Source organism: Macaca mulatta, chromosome 12 (genome assembly GCF_049350105.2).
Source record: "Macaca mulatta isolate MMU2019108-1 chromosome 12, T2T-MMU8v2.0, whole genome shotgun sequence".
Classification (NCBI taxonomy): Eukaryota; Metazoa; Chordata; class Mammalia; order Primates; family Cercopithecidae; genus Macaca; species Macaca mulatta.
Window position 1 is genome coordinate 101,655,502 of NC_133417.1, and position 19,151 is coordinate 101,674,652.

Here is a 19,151-nt window from a genome sequence, read left to right on the forward strand (position 1 = left end):
TTTCTTAAAACCAGGATGACATTGTCAGTGTACACTCATGCAGATGTCAAAGTTGGTTTGATTTTCTGGGGCTCATGTCATACTGTTGTTAAATATTTTGAATAAAAAATCCAAAATAATCAAAAACTTTAAAAAATGCTTACAATCTGCTTATAAAATAGCTTTACCAAGATGCCAGTATCCTACTGGTTTTGTGTATTCTTCTAACAGCTTCTGCTAACTTGTACAGCTCACGTGGATTTAAAAATGATTTTAGAAATAATTTGGTGGCTTACTGTTGATCTTTGGCAACCTATCTTTCATATCTTAAGATAATTCTTCCTATTTTTACTTTCTGCCTTTCCAAAGAGTGCTATCTTTGTGTTTCTGAGTTAGAACTGATATTCTAATGCTTGATATTTTTCTCTGTATGATGTTTCTCAAATGATTCCCCAGTTTCTGTTTTGCTCTATATACTAATCATGTTTATAGTATATTACCAAGAGTATTTAAGCAAAAGTTAATTTCAGTTCAGTCTTCTATAACTCAGAACCTGAGATATTCACTTATTTAAGTGTTTTCTAATTTCCGGTCTCCTGTACAGGTACAGGGTCTATTTAATCTGTAAACAGTAATTTAAGTAACTGCCTTAACATCCACTTTCCCTTAGCAACTTGGAACAATTTTTCTGTGTGTGTCATAATATTTAAATAAGTGAACCTTTGTCAAATATTACCACATTTTGATTTTGCTCAATTTTCATTTAGTACATTAGCACTCTCTTTGGTGGCATAATGGGAAAATTATTATTTTAAAAGTATATTTAAAAGATTAATGGAAGTTCTTCATGCCTTTGCCTGAAAGAGGGAATTGTATTGATGGGGAAAAAGCACCATTATTTTTTAAATTTCTGGTCACCTTTTATAGAAGACCCAGATAATTTAAGTTATTCTTTAAAAAAAAAAAACCTTTCTCCATTTCAAGAAGACAGTTATGTTTGAGTGTTCAGTATTTGTTAGAGCTAGCATATTTTAGGTTAACTCTAGTTCTTGTTTTTTTATGTGTTCTTACCTATGCTTTACAGCACACTGAGACATCTTAATTTGTAGAAGTTTGAATCGAATTTTAAATAATTAAGCTTTTATTGTTATTGTAGCTTTGCTTTTGTGGTATTATTGATCATCCTTACAGTTTATTTGCTGCTGAAAACTTGGTCTACATAATCCAAAATTGTAATGTTACATGAATGGAATGATTTTGCATCATAGTTCCCAAAATAGATAATATTTTGGCAAAGAGGACTGTGTTTTCCACAGATAGAAAATTAATTGATGATGAGCTGATTTTGTGATAATATATTTATGGTCACCAGTTTCCTGTTTATTGATAGCAGTCTACATTTTCCTCAGGTTATTTTGAAACCAATACTCTACTGGTCTAAATGCTTTTTAAAACATATTTTCCTTTGCCTTACTGGGAGCAACACAGTAATTTTTAAAACTTTTAAAAACTGAATTATGAATATGTATAATAATGTATGAAATAAATATTCTGACAGGACAAATACTTGGTCTAATAGTTAATAATCCACCAAAGCCTAATATTGGGTATAAGTTTTTATGTTAAAGGTGTATGATTTTAGGGTAGATGGTATACAAGGGCTAATTCTTTATGGCTTTTCCATTGATTTTTATCAAGTGTTGAATGTCAAAAATGAAAATTCTTCTAGCCAAGGCAACTACTAAGGAGAAAACAATGCTCCAGACTACTATAACTTTTTTTTTTTTTTTTTTTTTTTTTTTTAAAAGGAGATGGGGGTCTTGCTGTGTCTTCCAGGCTGGAGTGCAATAGCACCATCATGGCTCACTGTAGCCTCCACCAGCTGGGTTCAAGCAATTCTCCCTCCTCAAACTCTCAAGTAACTAGGACTAAAGGCATGCACCACTGTGCCCAGCTAATTTTTTAATGTTTTGTAGAGACAGGGTCTTACTATGTTGACTAGACTGGTCTTGAATTCCTGGCCTCAAGTGATGCTCCCACCTCAGCCACCTAAAGTTCTGGGATTACAGGTGTGAGCCACTGTGCCCAGCTTAGTGTGCCTTCTCATAGAAAATATTTTGAACAGAGGAAAATATGAGTTACAGATTATAGTAATCTAGTTTGGAATGTGTTTTTGCTTTTATTTAGAAGCATGTGTGGTAGGTTCACACACTTAAAGGATATTACAAAGTGGTGACTAAAGAATAGCTGTAATCATGTTGGAGGTAGTGAGGAATATCTCTTATGTAAATTAATACATGGGTTTTATCTTTATCAGCTTACCTAAAATTGAACATAAAACAAAAGTCTACAATTCTTTGTCTTAAAATGCCTAAAAGGCACTCTGTTATTCACAGAATAAGCAAATATAAACCAGAAATAGTGAATGATGTCAATATAAGATACTTACCAACATTAATAAGACTTTGAACTTAAGATTTACTGCAAATGATCCATAGTGCAGCTAGTTAGCTTATGAGTGATTAAGAGTTTGTGTCTTCAGTCACATTTGCTTTGTGTGCATTATCTCCACATTTGGTTTATGAAGGTGATTTTGACATATGGCAATATTTCCTGTTATTAAGATATAGCACTGGTATTGATTGTGAAGAGTGAAAATTTCCATGTTCAATCACTTAATGGTGCCCCTTATATAAAGAAAGTACCAATATGGCCCCAAATTTAAATTTTGTACTTATTTTTTCTGATATAGTCTGAGAACAACAGGATATGAAAAAATAACTGTCATTATTAAAGGCTGTCTGAATAATGAAAATATGTAATTTCGTGAAATATGGAACCTTTGATAATGTTTGCCCCAGATAATACTGTGTTGAGTATTTGATCAAACAATGAGTTTGAGTCTCCAGTAAACATTTATTTTGTTTCTGAGATTTTTCTAAACTGCTTTTTACCATAGTAAGTTAGGTGCCTTCTGCTGTCAGTGGTCCTGGTCACTTGCAGCTGCTGTTTCTGTAAAGAACTGTGTAATGCTCCACAGACTACCTGCAGTCACTGATACAACCACACCACATCCGTGTTGGGTCACAACTACAAAGGAGTAACTGACATAACAAAAAAAGAGTTAATATACAAAACCAACCAACTCTGGTACTCTTAAGGCTTCATGCTTTTATTAGCAGTCTTCTGTACATGTTGCATATTAGCCCTGTGATCAACTATGTAGGGAAAGACTAAAAGCAGCAGTAGCAAATAGATAGGAATCTTGATCTTATGATGATAGAAATGGTAAGGATGTAAATACGTGTTTAAAAATGAAAATGGTTATTCTTTTCTATGCCTAGAGATTCTGATGTCTGTGTTTGCCTTATCAGCTTGCCCAACAGAAGGTGGAAAAAATCTTAGGAAAAATTACTGAAAGTAAAAATAAACTGGCCTATGAAAAGGGAAAACTCCAGGTATGAGATTTATTTTCTGATTTTTCTTGTCTGAATTTTAAAAATACCAATTATCAAATTAAATATTGCTAGATTTTGAGAATACCTAGCTCTGTCATTTACTAAGTCTGTAGTCTCTGGACATCCCTAAGTTTGTGGCCTCATCGATAGCCAGGTGACTTCTATTTACATTCCGTAGTTGCTGAAACCTAAAATTGTGAAGCCGAAACCCGTTCTGTGACTACTTGAAGCTTTATTGTAATCATTTTATGTGTGGTCATTCCCTGAGAATGTAGAAAGCCTATACCTCTTTTTGCTGAATTTTTTAAACACATTTCTAAAAAGAAAAAACCTGGAAACAGACTCAGAGGCAATTGAGTGAATGTGATGATACTGTTCTTTTGCTGCCTGTGGGTTTTGTCCCTATGGTACCCCAGAGCAGGAAGCCTGAAACTGATATAGGTAAGCTTTGACTTAAACTAACTCCAGTGGAAACATTGAAATCCAAATCAGTGGTGCTAAATCTTAGCTATACATTAGAATCACTGGGCAGTTTTTAAAATTCCTCATGCTGGGAAGTGTATAATATCTGCCACTTACTTTGAAATGCAGCATAGAAAAAATAGGTTGATGGATGGAGAAGAGGAGATGATAAATGGATAGATATGTGATAAGCAAATAAAAGAATATTAATGGTAGAATTTGGATGGGATGGTTGGTGTATGCATGTTCACAGTAAAATTCTTTCCATTTTTCTATACTTTTAAAACATTTTATAAAATGTTGAGAGAGGCTGTACATGGTGGTTCATGCCTGTTTCCAACACTTTGGGAGGCTGAGGCAGGAGAATGGCTCGAGGCCAGGAGTTTGAGACCAGCCTGGGCAATATAGCAAGACCCTATCTCTACAAAAAAATAAATAAAAATTAGGAAAGCATGATGGCAAGTACCTGTAATCCCAGCTACTTGGGAGGCTCGGGTGGAAGCCCCAAGTGGGAGGATCACTTGAGCCCAGGATTTGGAGGCTATGGTGAGTTATGATCATGCCGTTGCACTCCTGCCTAGGTAATAAAGTGAGACCCTGTCTCTAGAAAAATGTAGGGGGGAAATTCCCATGACTAGAATTGCACCCCAGAGCAATTAAATCAAAATCTCAGTGGATAGTTCCTCGACTAAAGTGCTCTGTGTGTGTGTGTGTGTGTGTGTGTGTGTGTGTGTGTGTGTGTGTTTGTGTGATGAAGTCTCGCTCTGTGATCCAGGCTGGAGCGCAATGGTGCAATATCTGGGCTTGCTGCAGCCTCTGCCTTCTGGGCTCGAATGTTCCTCCTACCTCAGTCACCCAAGGAGCTGGGATTCAGGTGTGCAGCACCATACCCAGCTAAGTTTTTTCGTATTTTTGGTTTGTCCATGGAGATAGGGTTTCTCCATGTAGCCCAGGCTGGTCTCGAACTCCAGAGCTCAAGCAATCTGCCTGCTTTGGCCACCAAAAGTGGTGTGATTACAAGTGACTTCAGTACTTTTTAAAGCTCCTCAGATGATTCCAATGTTGCAACCATAGTTGAGGCCCGCTGGACTAAATAGTATGAAGTGAAGCCCAGTTAGGCTTGGCAACTGTCTTAGTCTGTTTTCTGTTGCTATAACAGAATATCTGAGATTGGGTAATTTGTAAATTAAAGAAGTTTATTTGGCTCATGATTCTGGAGGCTGGGAAGTCCAGGATCATACAGCCTATCTGTGAACACCTCGTGCTGCCTCATGTCATGGCAGAAAGCAGACAGGAGAGTGGGTGTTTGCAAAGAGACCAAACACAAGAGGCAGCCTCACTTTATAACAACCCAAGAGCAAGAACTTACTCAACCCTGTGAAACTGCATTAACCGTTCATGAGAGCAGATCCCTCATTACCCAAATACCTCTTAGAGATCCCACTACCTCTCAACATTTAATTATATCAGCAGTTAAATTGCAGCATGAGTTTTGGCAGGGTCAAACCACATCCAGATCATAGCAGCAACTATGGAGCTTATTTGATAAGTAATCTCACTAGAGGTTTGCCAAACACATCAGTATTAACCTCATCCTCATCTACTCAAAGGGCTTACCATAGGGTTAGCAGACAGGATGGGGCCCAGAAATAGCAGGCCAAAAGGTAGTTGATAAGCCATGCTTGTGGAACAATATATTACTAGAACAATAAAAAGAACTGCAATAAAAAGAATTTCTAGAACACCTATTAATATTAATATTTTCCAGAGGCCGTGATGCATTTAAATATTATCTACATTTGTGTGACTGTGGAAAGGTCTTACTTTTCTTGAGTTTCATCTTAATCATCTATAAAATGAGGAGGATAAGTACACCTCTCTTATCTACTTCTCATTGGGAAAAATAGGCTCCATTACAGGCAGGGTGTATACATCTTTACAGGCATAAAATAACTTTCCCCTTTGTGAAATGAATGATCTCATTAGAGGCTATGACCCATGACTTTAACCTTCTTTTAGCTTTTCCAAGAAAAATGAAATACATTATTAAATATATAAGACAAATCCCAGGCCCTCATGACAGACTTAAAGCCAAATTTTGACTGGGAATGAAATATATTTTATAATTTATGAATGGGTCTAATATTATCTGTCTGACCTTTTAAACCTCAACCATGCAATTTTAGAAATTATCCAGATTCTGTGTAATCATAAGGGAAATAACGTGCCTTTTGGTGTTCATATTCCTATAATAAGAGTTTAAGATTTTTGATAGTCTTTGAAGAAACACTTTTTGAACTATTGTGAACTATTGATTCATTGGTATTTTTATGTCAGGTCTTGGACTGCTGCATTCCAAAAGCACTGACTTCATCAGCTCTAGGGAAAGTGCTCTTGGAGCATATAACTCTTACAAGACAATTTAAAGGAAGAGCTGTATACTAAACTTAGTCAAAACAGTAGTCTTCTGTGTGTTCTCGCTCAACTGGATTAGAATGGATTGAAAATATACATAGGAATTGTGTTTGGTAAAAGATTACATTTTCAGAATCAGCTTGTTAATGAATGATATAAATACTGGCTTTTGTGTGTTAATTTAGACTGTATTGGAAACTGCTGCCTCATGTTCAAACATGGTTTGAACTTCCTTTTCAGTGCTGTACAGTATTCTATTATGTAAATATGCCACAATGTATTTATTCTTCTGTTGATGGATAATCAGCTAGTTTCTAATTGCTTGCAAACAGTAACAATGATGATATGATGAATTTTTGTACCAGTCTCCTTATATACAGAAGATTCTCTCAGCTAAATATAATTCTTAGGAGTAGAATTCCCGGGTTTTAGGATGTGCATATCCTGAATTTTACTAGATTTTGTCATATTTCCCCTTACTAAAAGTAGTTAGGCCAGTTTTACAAATCAGTATTTTTTTTATTATACTTGAAGTTCTAGGGTACATGTGCACAACCTGCAGGTTTGTAACATAGGTATACATGTGCCATGTTGGTTTGCTGCACCCATTAACTCGTCATTTACATTAGGTATTTCTCCTAATTCCATCCCTCCCCCTGCACCCCACCCCACGACAGGCCCCGGGGTGCCATGTTCCCTGCCCTGTGTCCAAGTGTTCACATTGTTCAGTTCTCACCTATGAGTGAGAACATGGGGTGTTTGGTTTTCTGTCCTTGCGATAGTTTGCTCAGAATGATGGTTTCCAGTTGCATCCATGTCCCTGCAAAGGACATGAACTCATCATTTTTTATGGCTGCATAGTATTCCATGGCATATATCTGCCACATTTTCTTAATCCAGTCCATCATCTATGAACATTTGGGTTGGCTCCAAGTCTTTGCTATTGTAAATAGTGCTGCAATAAACATACGTGTGCATGTGTCTTTATAGTAGCATAATTTATAATCTTTTGGGTATATACCCAGTAATGGGATGGCTGGGGCAAATGATATTTTTAGTTCTAGATCCTTGAGGAATCACCACATTGTCTTCCACAATGGTTGAACTAGTTTACACTTCCACCAACAGTGTAAAAGCATTTCTGTTCCTCCACATCCTCTCCAGCATCTGCTGTTTCCTGACTTTTTAATGATGGCCATTTTAACTGGTGTGAGATGGTATGTCATTGTGGTTTTGATTTGCATTTCTCTGATCAGTGATGATGAACATTTTTTCATGTGTCTGTTGGCTGCATAAATGTCTTATTTTGAGAAGTGTCTGTTCATATCCTTTCCCACTTTTTTTTTTTTTGAGACGGAGTCTCCCTCTGTCACCCAGGCTGGAGTGCAGTGGCCAGATCTCAGCTCACTGCAAGCTCTGCCTCCCGGGTTTACGCCATTCTCCTGCCTCAGCCTCCCGAGTAGCTGGGACTACAGGCGCCCACCACCTCGCCCAGCTAGTTTTTTGCATTTTTTAGTAGAGACGGGGTTTCACCGGGTTAGCCAGGATGGTCTTGATCTCCTGACCTCGTGATCCGCCCGTCTCAGCCCTCCAAAGTGCTGGGATTACAGGCTTGAGCCACCGCGCCTGGCCCCTTTCCCACTTTTTGATGGGTTTTTTTTTTCTTGTAAATTTGTTGAAGTTCTTTGTAGATTCTGGATATTAGCCCTTTGTCAGATGGGTAGATTACAAAAATTTTCTCCCATTCTGTAGGTTGCTTGTTCACTCTGATAGTTTCTTTTGCTGTGCAGAAGCTCTTTAGTTTAATTAGATCCCATTTGTCAATTTTGGCTTTTGTTGCCATTGCTTTTGGTGTTTTAGTCATGAAGTCCTTGCCCATGCCTGTGTCCTGAATGGTATTGCCTAGGTTTTCTTTAAGGGTTTTTATGGTTTTAGGTCTAACATTTAAGTCTTTAATCCATCTTGAATTAATTTTTATATAAGGTGTAAGGAAGTTTCCGCTTTCTACGTATGGCTAGTCAGTTTTCCCAGCACCATTTATTAAATAGGGAATTCTTTCCGTGTTTCTTGTTTTTGTCAGGTTTGTCAAAGATCAGATGGTTGTAAATGTGTGTTGTCATTTCTGAGGGCTCTGTTCTGTTTCATTGGTCTATATCTCTGTTTTGGTACCAGTACCATGCTGTTTTGGTTACTGTAGCCTTGTAGTATAGTTTGAAGTCAGGTAGCATGATGCCTCCAGCTTTGTTCTTTTGGCTTAGGATTTTGCAATGTGGGCTCCTTTTTGGTTTCATATGAACTTTAAAGTAGTTTTTTCCAATTCCGTGAAGAAAGTCATTGGTAGCTTGATGGGGATGGCACTGAATCTATGAATTACCTTGGGCAGTATGGCCATATGGCAGTATGGAAGAACAAATGTTCTTCCACTTGTTTGTGTCCTCTTTTATTGCATTGAGCAGTGGTTTGTAGTTCTCCTTGAAGAGGTCCTTCACATCCCTTGTAAGTTGGATTCCTAGGTATTTTATTCTCTTTGTAGCAGTTGTGAATGGGAGTTCACTCATGATTTGGCTGTTTGTCTGTTATTGGTGTATAGGAATGCTTGTGATTTTTGCACTTTGATTTTGTATCCTGAGACTTTACTGAAGTTGCTTATCAGCTTAAGGAGATTTTGGGCTGACACAATGGGGTTTTCTAAATATACAGTCATGTCATCTGCAAACAGGGACAATTTGACCTCCTCTTTTCCTAATTGAATAGCCTTTATTTCTTTCTTTTGCCTGATTGCCCTGGCTAGAACTTATAGTTGAATACAGTTGAACTTACTATGTTGAATAGGAGTGGTGAGAGAGGGTGTCCCTGTCTTGTGCCAATTTCAAAGGGAATGGTTCCAGTTTTTGCCCATTCAGCATGATATTGGCTGTGGGTTTTTCATAAATAGCTCTTATTATTTTGAGATAACGTTCCATCAGCACCTAGCTTATTGAGAGTTTTTAGCATGAAGGGTTGTTGAATTTTGATGAGAGCCTTGTCTGCATCTATTGAGATAATCATGTGATTTTTTTGTTGGTTCTGTTTATGTGATGGATTAAGTTTATTGATTTGTGTATGTTGAACCAGCCTTGCATCCCAGGGATGAAGCCAACTTGATTGTGGTGGATAAGCTTTTTGATGTGCTGCTGGATTCAGTTTGCCAGTATTTTATTGGCAAAATACTGGATTCCTTCTTTTTCTGTATTTTGGATTAGATTCAGAAGGAATGGTAACAGCTCGTCTTTGTTTGCCAGTATTTTATTGAGGATTTTCACATCAATGTTCATCAGGGATATTGGTCTAAAATTCTCTTTTTTTATTGTGTCTCTGACAGGCTTTGGTATCAGGATGATGCTGGCCGTATAAAATGAGTTAGGTCGGATTCCCTCTTTTTCTGTTGATTGCGATAGTTTCAGAAGGAATGGTATGAGCTCCTCTTTGTACCTCTGATAGAATTCGGCTGTGAATCTGTCTGGTCCGGACTTTTTCTGGTTGGGAAGCTATTAATTATTGTCTCAATTTCAGAGCCTGTTATTGGTCTATTCGGATATTCAACTTCTTCCTGGTTTAGTCTTGGGAGAGTGTTTGTGTCCACGAATTTATCCATTTCTTCTAGATTTTCTGGTTTATTTGTGTAGAGGTGTTTATAGTATTCTCTGATGGTAGTTTGTATTTCTGTGGGATTGGTGGTGATATCCCCTTTATCATTTTTTTATTGTGTCTATTTGATTCTTCTCTTTTCTTCTTTATTAGTCTTGCTAGTGGTCTATCAATTTTGTTGCTCTTTTCAAAAAACCAGCTCCTGGATTCATTGATTTTTTTGAAGGGTTTTTTGTGTCTCTGTCTCCTTCAGTTCTGCTCTAATCTTAGTTAGATTTTGAATTTGTTTGCTCTTGCTTCTCTAGTTCTTTTAATTGTGATGTTAGGATGTTGATTTTAGATCTTTCCTGCTTTCTCTTGTGGGCATTTAGTGCTATAAATTTCCCTCTACACACTGTTTTAAATGTGTCCCAGAGATTCTGGTATGTTGTGTCTTTGTTCTCATTTGTTTCTCAGAAACAAAGAGCATCTTTATTTCTGCCTTAATTTTGTTATGTACCCAGTAGTCATTCAGGAGCAGCAGGTTGTTCAGTTTCCATGTAATTGTGTGGTTTTGAGTGCGTTTCTTAATGCTAAGTGCTAATTTGATTATACCGTCGTCAGAGAGACAGTTTGTTGTGATTTCTGTTCTTTTACATTTGCTGAGGAGTGCTTTACTTCCAACTATGTGGTCAGTTTTGGAATAAGTGTGATGTGGTGCTGAGAAGAATGTATATTCTGTTGATTTGGCGTGGAGAGTTCTGTAGATGCCTATTAAGTCTGCGTGGTGCAAAGCTGAGTTCAAGTCCTGGATATCCTGGTTAACCTTCTGTCTCACTGATCTGTTGAATATCAACAGTAGGGGGTTAAAGTCTCCCACTATTATTGAGTGGGAGTCTAAGTCTCTTTATAGGTCTCTAAGAACTTGCTTTATGAATCTGGGTGCTTCTGTATTGGGTGCATATATATTTAGGACAGTTAGCTCTTCTTGTTGAATTGATCCCTTTACCATTATGTAATGGCCTTCTTTGTCTCTTTTGATCTTTGTTGGTTTAAAATTTGTTTTATCAGAGACTAGGATTGCAACCCCCGCTTTTTCTTATTTTCCATTTGCTTGGTAGATCTTCCTCCATCCCTTTATTTTGAGTCTGTGTGTGTCTCTGAACGTGAGGTGGGTCTCCTGAATACAACACACTGATGGGTCTTGACTCTTTATCCGATTTGCCAGTCTGTGTCTTTTAATTGGGGCATTTAGCCCATTTACATTTAAGGTTAATGTTGTTATGTGTGAATTTGATCCTGTCATTATGATGTTAGCTGGTTATTTTGCCCATTAGTTGATGCAGTTTCTTCATAGCATTGATGGTCTTTACAATTTGGCATGTTTTTCCAGTGGCTGGTACTGGTTGTTCCTTTCCATGTTTAGTGCTTCCTTCAGGAGCTCTTGTAGGGCAGGCCTGGTGGTGACAAAATCTCTCAGCATTTGCTTGTCTGTAAAGGATTTTATTTCTCCTTCGCTTATGAAGCTTAGTTTGACTGGATATGAAATTCTGGACTGAAAATTCTTTTCTTTAAGAATGTTGAGTATTGGCCTCCACTCTCTTCTGGCTTGTAGAGTTTCTCCAAGAGATCTGCTGTTAGTCTGATGGGCTTTCCTTTGTGGGTAACCCGACCTTTCTCTCTGACTGCCCTTAACATTTTTTCCTTCATTTCAACCTTGGTGAATCTGACAATTATGCGTCTTGGGGTTGCTCTTCTTGAGGAGTATCTTTGTGGTGGTCTCTGTATATCCTGAATTTGAATGTTGGCCTGCCTTGCTAGGTTGGGGAAGTTCACTTGGATAATATCCTGAAGAGTGTTTTCCATCTTGGTTCCATTCTCCCTGTCACTTTCAGGTACACCAATCAAATGTAGATTTGGTCTTTTACGTAGTCCCATATTTCTTGGAGGCTTTGTTCATTTCTTTTTACTCTTTTTTCTCTAAACTTCTCTTCTCACTTTATTTCACTAATTTTTCTTCAATCACTGATACCCTTTCTTCCACTTGATGGAATCGGCTATTGAAGCTTGTGCCTGTGTCACATAGTTCTCATGTCATGGTTTTCAGCTCCATCAGGTCATTTGGTCTTCTCTACACTTTTTTCTAGTTAGCCATTTGTCTAATTTTTTTTCAAGGTTTTTAGCTTCTTTGCGATGGGTTCGAGCATCCTCCTTTAGCTCAGAGAAGTTTGCTATTACCGACCTTCTGAAGCCTACTTCTGTCAGGTCGTCAAAGTCATTCTCTGTCCAGGTTTATTCCATTGCTGGCGAGGAGCTGTGATCCTTTGGAGTAGAAGAGGCACTCTGGTTTTTAGAATTTTCAGCTTTTCTGCTCTGGTTTCTTCCCATCTTTGTGGTTTTATCTACCTTTGGTCTTTGATGTTGATGACCTACAGATGGAGTTTTCGTGTGGATGCCTTTTTGTTGATGTTGATTCTATTCCTTTCTGTTTGTTAGTTTTCCTTCTAACAGTCAGGTCCCTCAGCTGCAGGTCTGTTGGAGTTTGTTGGAGGTCCACTGCAGACCCTGTTTGCCTGGGTATCACCAGCGGAGGCTGCAGAACAGAAAATATTGCTGCCTGATCCTTCCTCTGGAAGTTTCATCTCAGAGGGACACCCGCCTGTATGAGGTGTCAGTTAGTTGCTACTGGGAGGTGTCTCCCAGTTAGACCACATGGGGGTCAGGGACCCACTTGAGGAGGCAGTCTGTCCATTCTCCGAGCTCAAACACCATGGATGGAGAACCACTGCTGTCTTCACAGCTGTCAGACAGGGACGTTCAAGTCTACAGAAGTTTCTGCTGCCTTTTGTTCAGCTATGCCCTGCCCGCAGAGGTGCAGTCTACAGAGGCAGCAGATCTTGCTGAGCTGTGGTGGGCTCCACCCAGTTTGAGCTTCCCCGACTGCTTTGTTTACCTACTCAAGCCTCAGCAATGGCGGACGCCCCTCCTGCTGCCAGGCTGCTGCCTCACAGATCGTTCTCAGAGTTCCGCACTAGTAGTGAGCAAGCCTCTGTGGGCGTGGGATCCGCCGAGCCAGGTGCAGGACATAATCTCCTGGTGTGCCATTTGCTAAGACTGTTGGAAAAGCGCAGAATTTGGGCAGGAGTGTCCCGTTTTTCCAGGTACCGTCTGTCAAGGCTTCCCTTGGATAGAAAAGGGAAATCTCCCCAACCCCTTGTGCTTCCCAGGTGAGGCGATGCCCTGCCCTGCTTCAGCTCACCCTCCATGGGCTGCACCCACTGTCCAACCAGTGCCAGTGAGATGAACCAGGTATCTCAATGGGAAATGCAGAAATCATCTGTCTTCTGTGTCGGGCACGCTGGGAGCTCCAGCCTGGAGCTGTTCCTATTCGACCCTCTTGCAACAGAATAGCCTAAAATCAGTATATTTAAGATGGCATGCTAAATAGGTGCATTGGAGTTACATATGTTAACATGGATGAATCTCATAAAACAATACTATATACTGTTTAGGGATACATATAAATTTATTTTTTAAAGAATAGGAATGATACATTCAGCAAAATAGTTAACCGTAGGATAGAAGGAGATTTGGTTGGGATAGGCTACAGAGAAGCTTTCAATTTTAATGGTAATATTTTTTTTAAGTTCAGTGGTGGATAGATGGGATGATGGCATATATGTCTGAATGATTTCCAGCACTTTTTAAACTGTTTTTAAACATTTGTCAGTTTGAGTTCTTTGGCTTCACTCTAATTTACCATTGGCCCCACCACTTAACCAGGGATTTCAACATTGTGTTAGCTGCCTGGCTCCTATAAGCAACTGCATTTGTGACCTTAATTTAGAAGTTAGGTGAGTGCTTGGTTTACTTTGTTTTTTTACAGTTAATTTATTGTTGAACTATAGCATATATACTGAAAAGTACACAGGGCACAGCCTGATGAATTTTTTATAAAGTAAATATAGCAATGTGATCAGCACTCAGATCAAGAAACAGAACATCCCCAACACCCAGTACCCTCTTCCAGTAACTGTCACCCACAAGGCCAATTAACCATCCTGATTTCTAACACCCCATTCAAATTTTAACAGTTGCTGAAAATGTCCAGTAGCTACAGTGAAATAGATGTTTGCACTCTACAGATAGGAAACAAGATATTGAGAGATGGAACAGTTGATTTAAATGAAATTTTGGATGAAAATTTTCCTTATTTAGGGGTAGGTTCAGTAACGTTAATTGTTGTGTGTGAAGCGTTCGGGGATAAGAGGAAGCAAATGTGGAAAAATGCATAATTTGGAGATTTATGAGTATATATTAAATGATTTTGTCCTCAAAAATGGTAATTTTCTTTAAAGAGAGACTTGTGAGTATTGTCTTTGTGAATTAGTTTTAAGATATAATTCAACATGTAAGAATTCCATCAACTTTTGTCATTTTGTGTCAGTGAAACACAAGACTGTATGCCAGTTCACTCCCCCTCCATTCTTCTGGTCTGATATGTCTGCTTCTTGTATATTGACAGTTCTAATTATACACATTCAGAAGGGTTTTGAATGCCAGGTACCACAATTCAAATATATTAGTCACAAATTTTTGAATTATATTAGCCACAAAATTCGTGAGTCATGTCCATTTGGAGGCCGATAAGCACTAGAAACCAAATGAGTTATCTCAGCACATTTAAATGGCTACAGAATCTACATTATTTTTTGCATGATTAAACTTGGGATTGCTTTTTGCAAGTTTTAAGGATTCTCTGGAATTTTTTTTTTTTTTTTACAACTTGACCTTTTTTCCCCCTTCTGGAATATATAAATATGTGTAAATATATATGTTTAAATGTCTTTTTTTTTTCATTTTTTTCTTATTTTTGTTTTTCCTCTAGATAAAAGTTAAACAGCTAGAAGAACAAGTACAGTCTTTTACTGACACCAGCTTACAGAATGATCATCTACGCAAGATGAATAAGTCTCTACAGACTAAATATGCTCAGGTGTGATTAATATCTACAAAAGCGGATTGCTGCTATATTTCATTTTTAAGAAATTGTTTGATGTCTTTTTCCCCACTTTACCATAGAATCCCAGAAAGATAAATATCCTGTCACTTGACTCAATTTAACAAACTTTTTTTCAAGCACCTAGTACATACAAGGTTCTGGTAAGCCTCAGAAATTGTAAAGATACCTGAAGCAGGATTGAGACATTCAACTTGCTTATTATAGTTAGGAAATGTACTCCATAAACTTTATTACGAATAGAAAGTTATACTTTTCAGAAAAATAGATTGTATTACTGAACATTCATAGGGAGCATGATTATGAGTAGAAGCAGTGAGAAATGCTTTCATAAAGGCAGTGCTTTTTGAACTTGAGCCTTACAAATTTTGGCAATTGTGAGGAACAAGTATCCTTGTTTTTTTTCAATTAAAGGCAAACTCAGAACTCAGTGCCAAGAGGGTACACCTGCAACAAGCAGATGCTCATCTGAGAGAGGTATTGGTAATGAAAGTGCTTACTTGTCAGCATGGTGGCTCTTGAGGCTAAAAGCCTTTCATAGGTCACACAATATTTTAACAAATGAATAGAAAAAGTTAAGCAAGATAACAAAAACATTTAGTGAAGAACATACCTCAGGAAGGTGTTACCAGAAGAAAGTGACTCATTTCAATTATTTACAAATTTAACATGCATATCATTAGGTTATTTTTTAAATTGTTAACTCTTAATAAAAGCATATTAACTTCTGTGTCTATGATATTTGTGTATCTATACTCCTGGTAACCAAGGAACTAAAATATGTTTTCAAATGGAATACTCATAGGGTTCTAACCACTTGACTCTGCTGATGAGTGATGAGGTCACAGAGTTGTTAAAGGGCCTCATTAGATGCGCTCTCTAACAGGGGCTCACTGACAGGGAAGTTGGCGTAAGGTCTGTTTCTTTGCTGGGTCATATTTTACAGTGTGATCTTTTCACTCTGAAAGCGGAGAAACACATTTTCAAATATATTTTCCATTACGGCTCCTTCTAGAACACTGTGTTGTTTCTCCTAGTAAAGTGGCTATTCCTTGAAAAATAACTATAGGTTTAGCTGATTTTATTGTTTTTATTAATAATTGATGATGCCTTTAAGAAAAAGAAAATCTCCAGAGAGGCCTGCATCTTCAAAATCCCCTGAAATCTCTAGGTCCCATGTAAACAGTATAAAGGAGAGAACGTCATCAGTTGGGTTGCCTAGTGTTATTCCAAACTCTACACGCCGTGTGAGCTTTGCACCTAACCTGCCTTCTGTGAAAACATCTCAGGATATTGGAGACTCTAGGATCTCTCTAAAGACTCTTTTGAATGCTATTAAAACCATGGAGGGAAGACTGGAAGGCAAAATAGAGATTCTTGCCTCAAGACCTTTAGTAAATGATGAATCACCAAATTTTCTTAAACGGGACTCGGTAAGTGAAGACCACAAATTAAATCTTCAGGAAATTTTAAATGTATACAAGAATGAAGTATTAATCCAGAAAGATAATGCTTGAAGATATGAGTAACTAGGAAATAAGGTTCTTCACAAACAGAAAAAAGACTAATATAGATTGAAACCATTATCCTAGCCATCACATAATTAGTTTTAGACATAGAAAATTTGACATAACAGTAACTACTGAGTTTTTTATATAATTTTGATTTTTTTAAAGTCAAAATTTCTACCTAATCTTAACATTTGAGCTAAAATGCTTGGATAAAGCCTCATTTTCAAATAGAAATAAATTAATTCAAGAAACCCCAAGAAATTTCACATTGGAAAATATTTTCTTGAGAAAACTTATTAGAGCATTCTTCTTTATCTGATATTAGAAATAGAAAATACTGTAGCTTATCTTCTAGAGTGGGCCACTATTACCGGAAGGAGGGCTGTGAGTGTGAGTTGTCCAGGTCCTTGGCGTTTTGAACAAAGAATTGAACAAAACGCACAAAGTGACGAAGGAAGCAGTGAAAGCAGGGATTAAAGCGGTGAAAACTCCATAGGGTGTGGAGTTTTCTGGGTTTCAAGTTTACAAAGTTTTCTGGGTTTTAAGTACGCCTTTTGAGGTCCCTATGGATTTGGCCTGTGGCTAATTAAAGGCTGAGGTGAATTGACGCCCTATGCTGATGAAGGGATGGCCCATGCTCGGCCTGTGGCCAATCCAAAGCACTCTCCCTTTCCATCTGAGACATGGTGGAAGCGGGAGGAGTGTAGGGAGAGTAGTAACCTTTGATCCTTTGCTACTTGCTGGGGAGATGGAGTTTTTCCTTTTGGTGTAGCTTTTGGAAGTTGGTGTTAATTGGATTTAGGTTCCCTGTCCCCAGACCCAGGTGTTTTCTTTTGATCCAGCTTTGGGAAGTCAGCAAAAATTGGCCTCACTTTCGCTGTCCCCAGACCTTGGTGTTTTTCCTTGATTCAGCTTTAGGAAATCAGCATGAATTGGCTTTAAGTTCCCTGCCTCCAAACCCTATTCTCCTGCCTCACTACTATTTAGATGTCCTCTGTAAACATCTAGTGGCACTTTTGCATTTGTATGTGTGTGTATATACATACTGATAAATATACACTTTAAAAACTGGTAGAATTTTAAAAATGATATTCTTGTATACTTTTCTAGAACAAAATTCAGTAGATTATCAGGACCTATAAGTTGCCATCCTTTGCACTTTTCTGGGATCCTTTTCTGTAGAAAAAGTTAAGTATTTTAAATGTTACAGGTTCAAGTTTAAGGATGTTTTATGATGTTGAGGTAGATGTGGGGAAAAGATATCCTCCTTTGTTATTATTGGGATTATGAAACAGTACAACTTCCTATGGAGGGCAATTTAGCAATATTTATCACAACTTTGACCCCACAGTTGTCCTTCTAGGACTTCTTCCTACCAATATACTGGCTTGTACACATGACATAAATACAAGGTCACTCACTGAAGTATTGTTGGCCAATAGCAACAGAGGAAGCAACCAAAATCTCATCAATAAGAGACTGGCTAAATAATAGTTCGTATCCATAGTTTTGCAATACTGCTTCAAGATATATACATATATAAAATTAGGTTTAAACAATAAAAGTTCAGAAGAGTATATGTAGTATTTTACTATTTGGATGTAAAAGAGGTGGGGAGATAAAGAATATATACATATGCATTCACTTGTATAAGCATAGACTGTCTAAAATGACCCATAATAAAATGGCAACATTATTTTTGAGGAAGGAAACTGGGTGGCTGGGATGTTTTTCACTTAATCTTTTCGTACTTTAAAAATAATGTGGATGTACTACCTATCCAAAATAGTTTTATGAATGTTTTCTTTTCAACAAAACTGAAAGCAGAGAAAAGATAGTCTTTTCAACAAATGGTGCTGAGATAATTGGATATCTATATGCAAAAATAAAATGTCTTTGCTCCATATCTCACAAAATATATAAAAATAAAATGGATCATAGATCTAAATGTAAACCCTGAAACTGTAAAACTTTTAGAAGAAAACGTAGGAAGAAATCTTTGTGATCTTGGATTACACAAAGATTTCTTAGATTTGATATCAAAACCATGATCCATAAAGGGACAAAAGCGATAAATTGGAGTTTATCAAAATTGACAACTTATACTCTTCAGAAACATGAAGGTAATGAGGAGACAAGCTACAGACTGGGAAGAATTATTTGCAAATCACATATCTGATTAAGGCCTTGTTTCCAGAAGGTATTAAAAATAATTTTTAAAATTTAAATACTAAGAAAACCTAATAAAAAGAATAGGCAAAAATTTGAACAGATAATTTCTTCAGCAAAGTTATGTGGCTGGTAAGTGCTTGAAAAGAGGTTAAGCATCAGTCATTAGGGAAATGCAAATATAATCACAGTGAGACACTACCACACACCTATTATTAGTACAGCCACTTTAGAAAATAGTTTGGGAATTTCTTTAAAAGTGAAACATACTACCACCATGTGACCTAGTCAGTGCACTACTAAGTATTCATCAAAGACAAATGAAAGTATGTCTCCACAGAGACTTGTACACAGGTGTTCACAACAGCTGTATTTGTAATAACTTAAAACCGGAACCAACTTAAGTGTCCACCAGGTGAATGGATAACTAAATTGTGATGCCCCTACAATAGAATACTAAGCAACAGAAAGAACTGTTGATACATGCAGCAGATTGAATGACTCTCAAAATAATTACACTGAGTTAAGTTA

At 37.5% G+C, this 19,151-nt stretch overlaps 1 protein-coding gene across 7 annotated transcripts in view; it reads left to right on the forward strand.

Annotated features, from left to right (window-relative positions):
* CCDC150 (coiled-coil domain containing 150) overlaps nt 1–19,151 on the forward strand; it is a 94,701-nt gene that overhangs the window by 59,022 nt on the left and 16,528 nt on the right. For 6 of the 7 annotated variants that reach the window (XM_015131900.3, XM_015131904.3, XM_077957334.1 and 3 more), the window contains 2 exons: nt 3,354–3,437; nt 14,809–14,916. In XM_015131900.3, the coding sequence (XP_014987386.2) occupies nt 3,354–3,437; nt 14,809–14,916 (192 nt within the window). Of the gene's footprint in view, nt 1–3,353; nt 3,438–14,808; nt 14,917–15,969; nt 16,374–19,151 lie in introns of those variants that run through there. The other variant, XM_077957339.1, reaches the window with a different exon arrangement.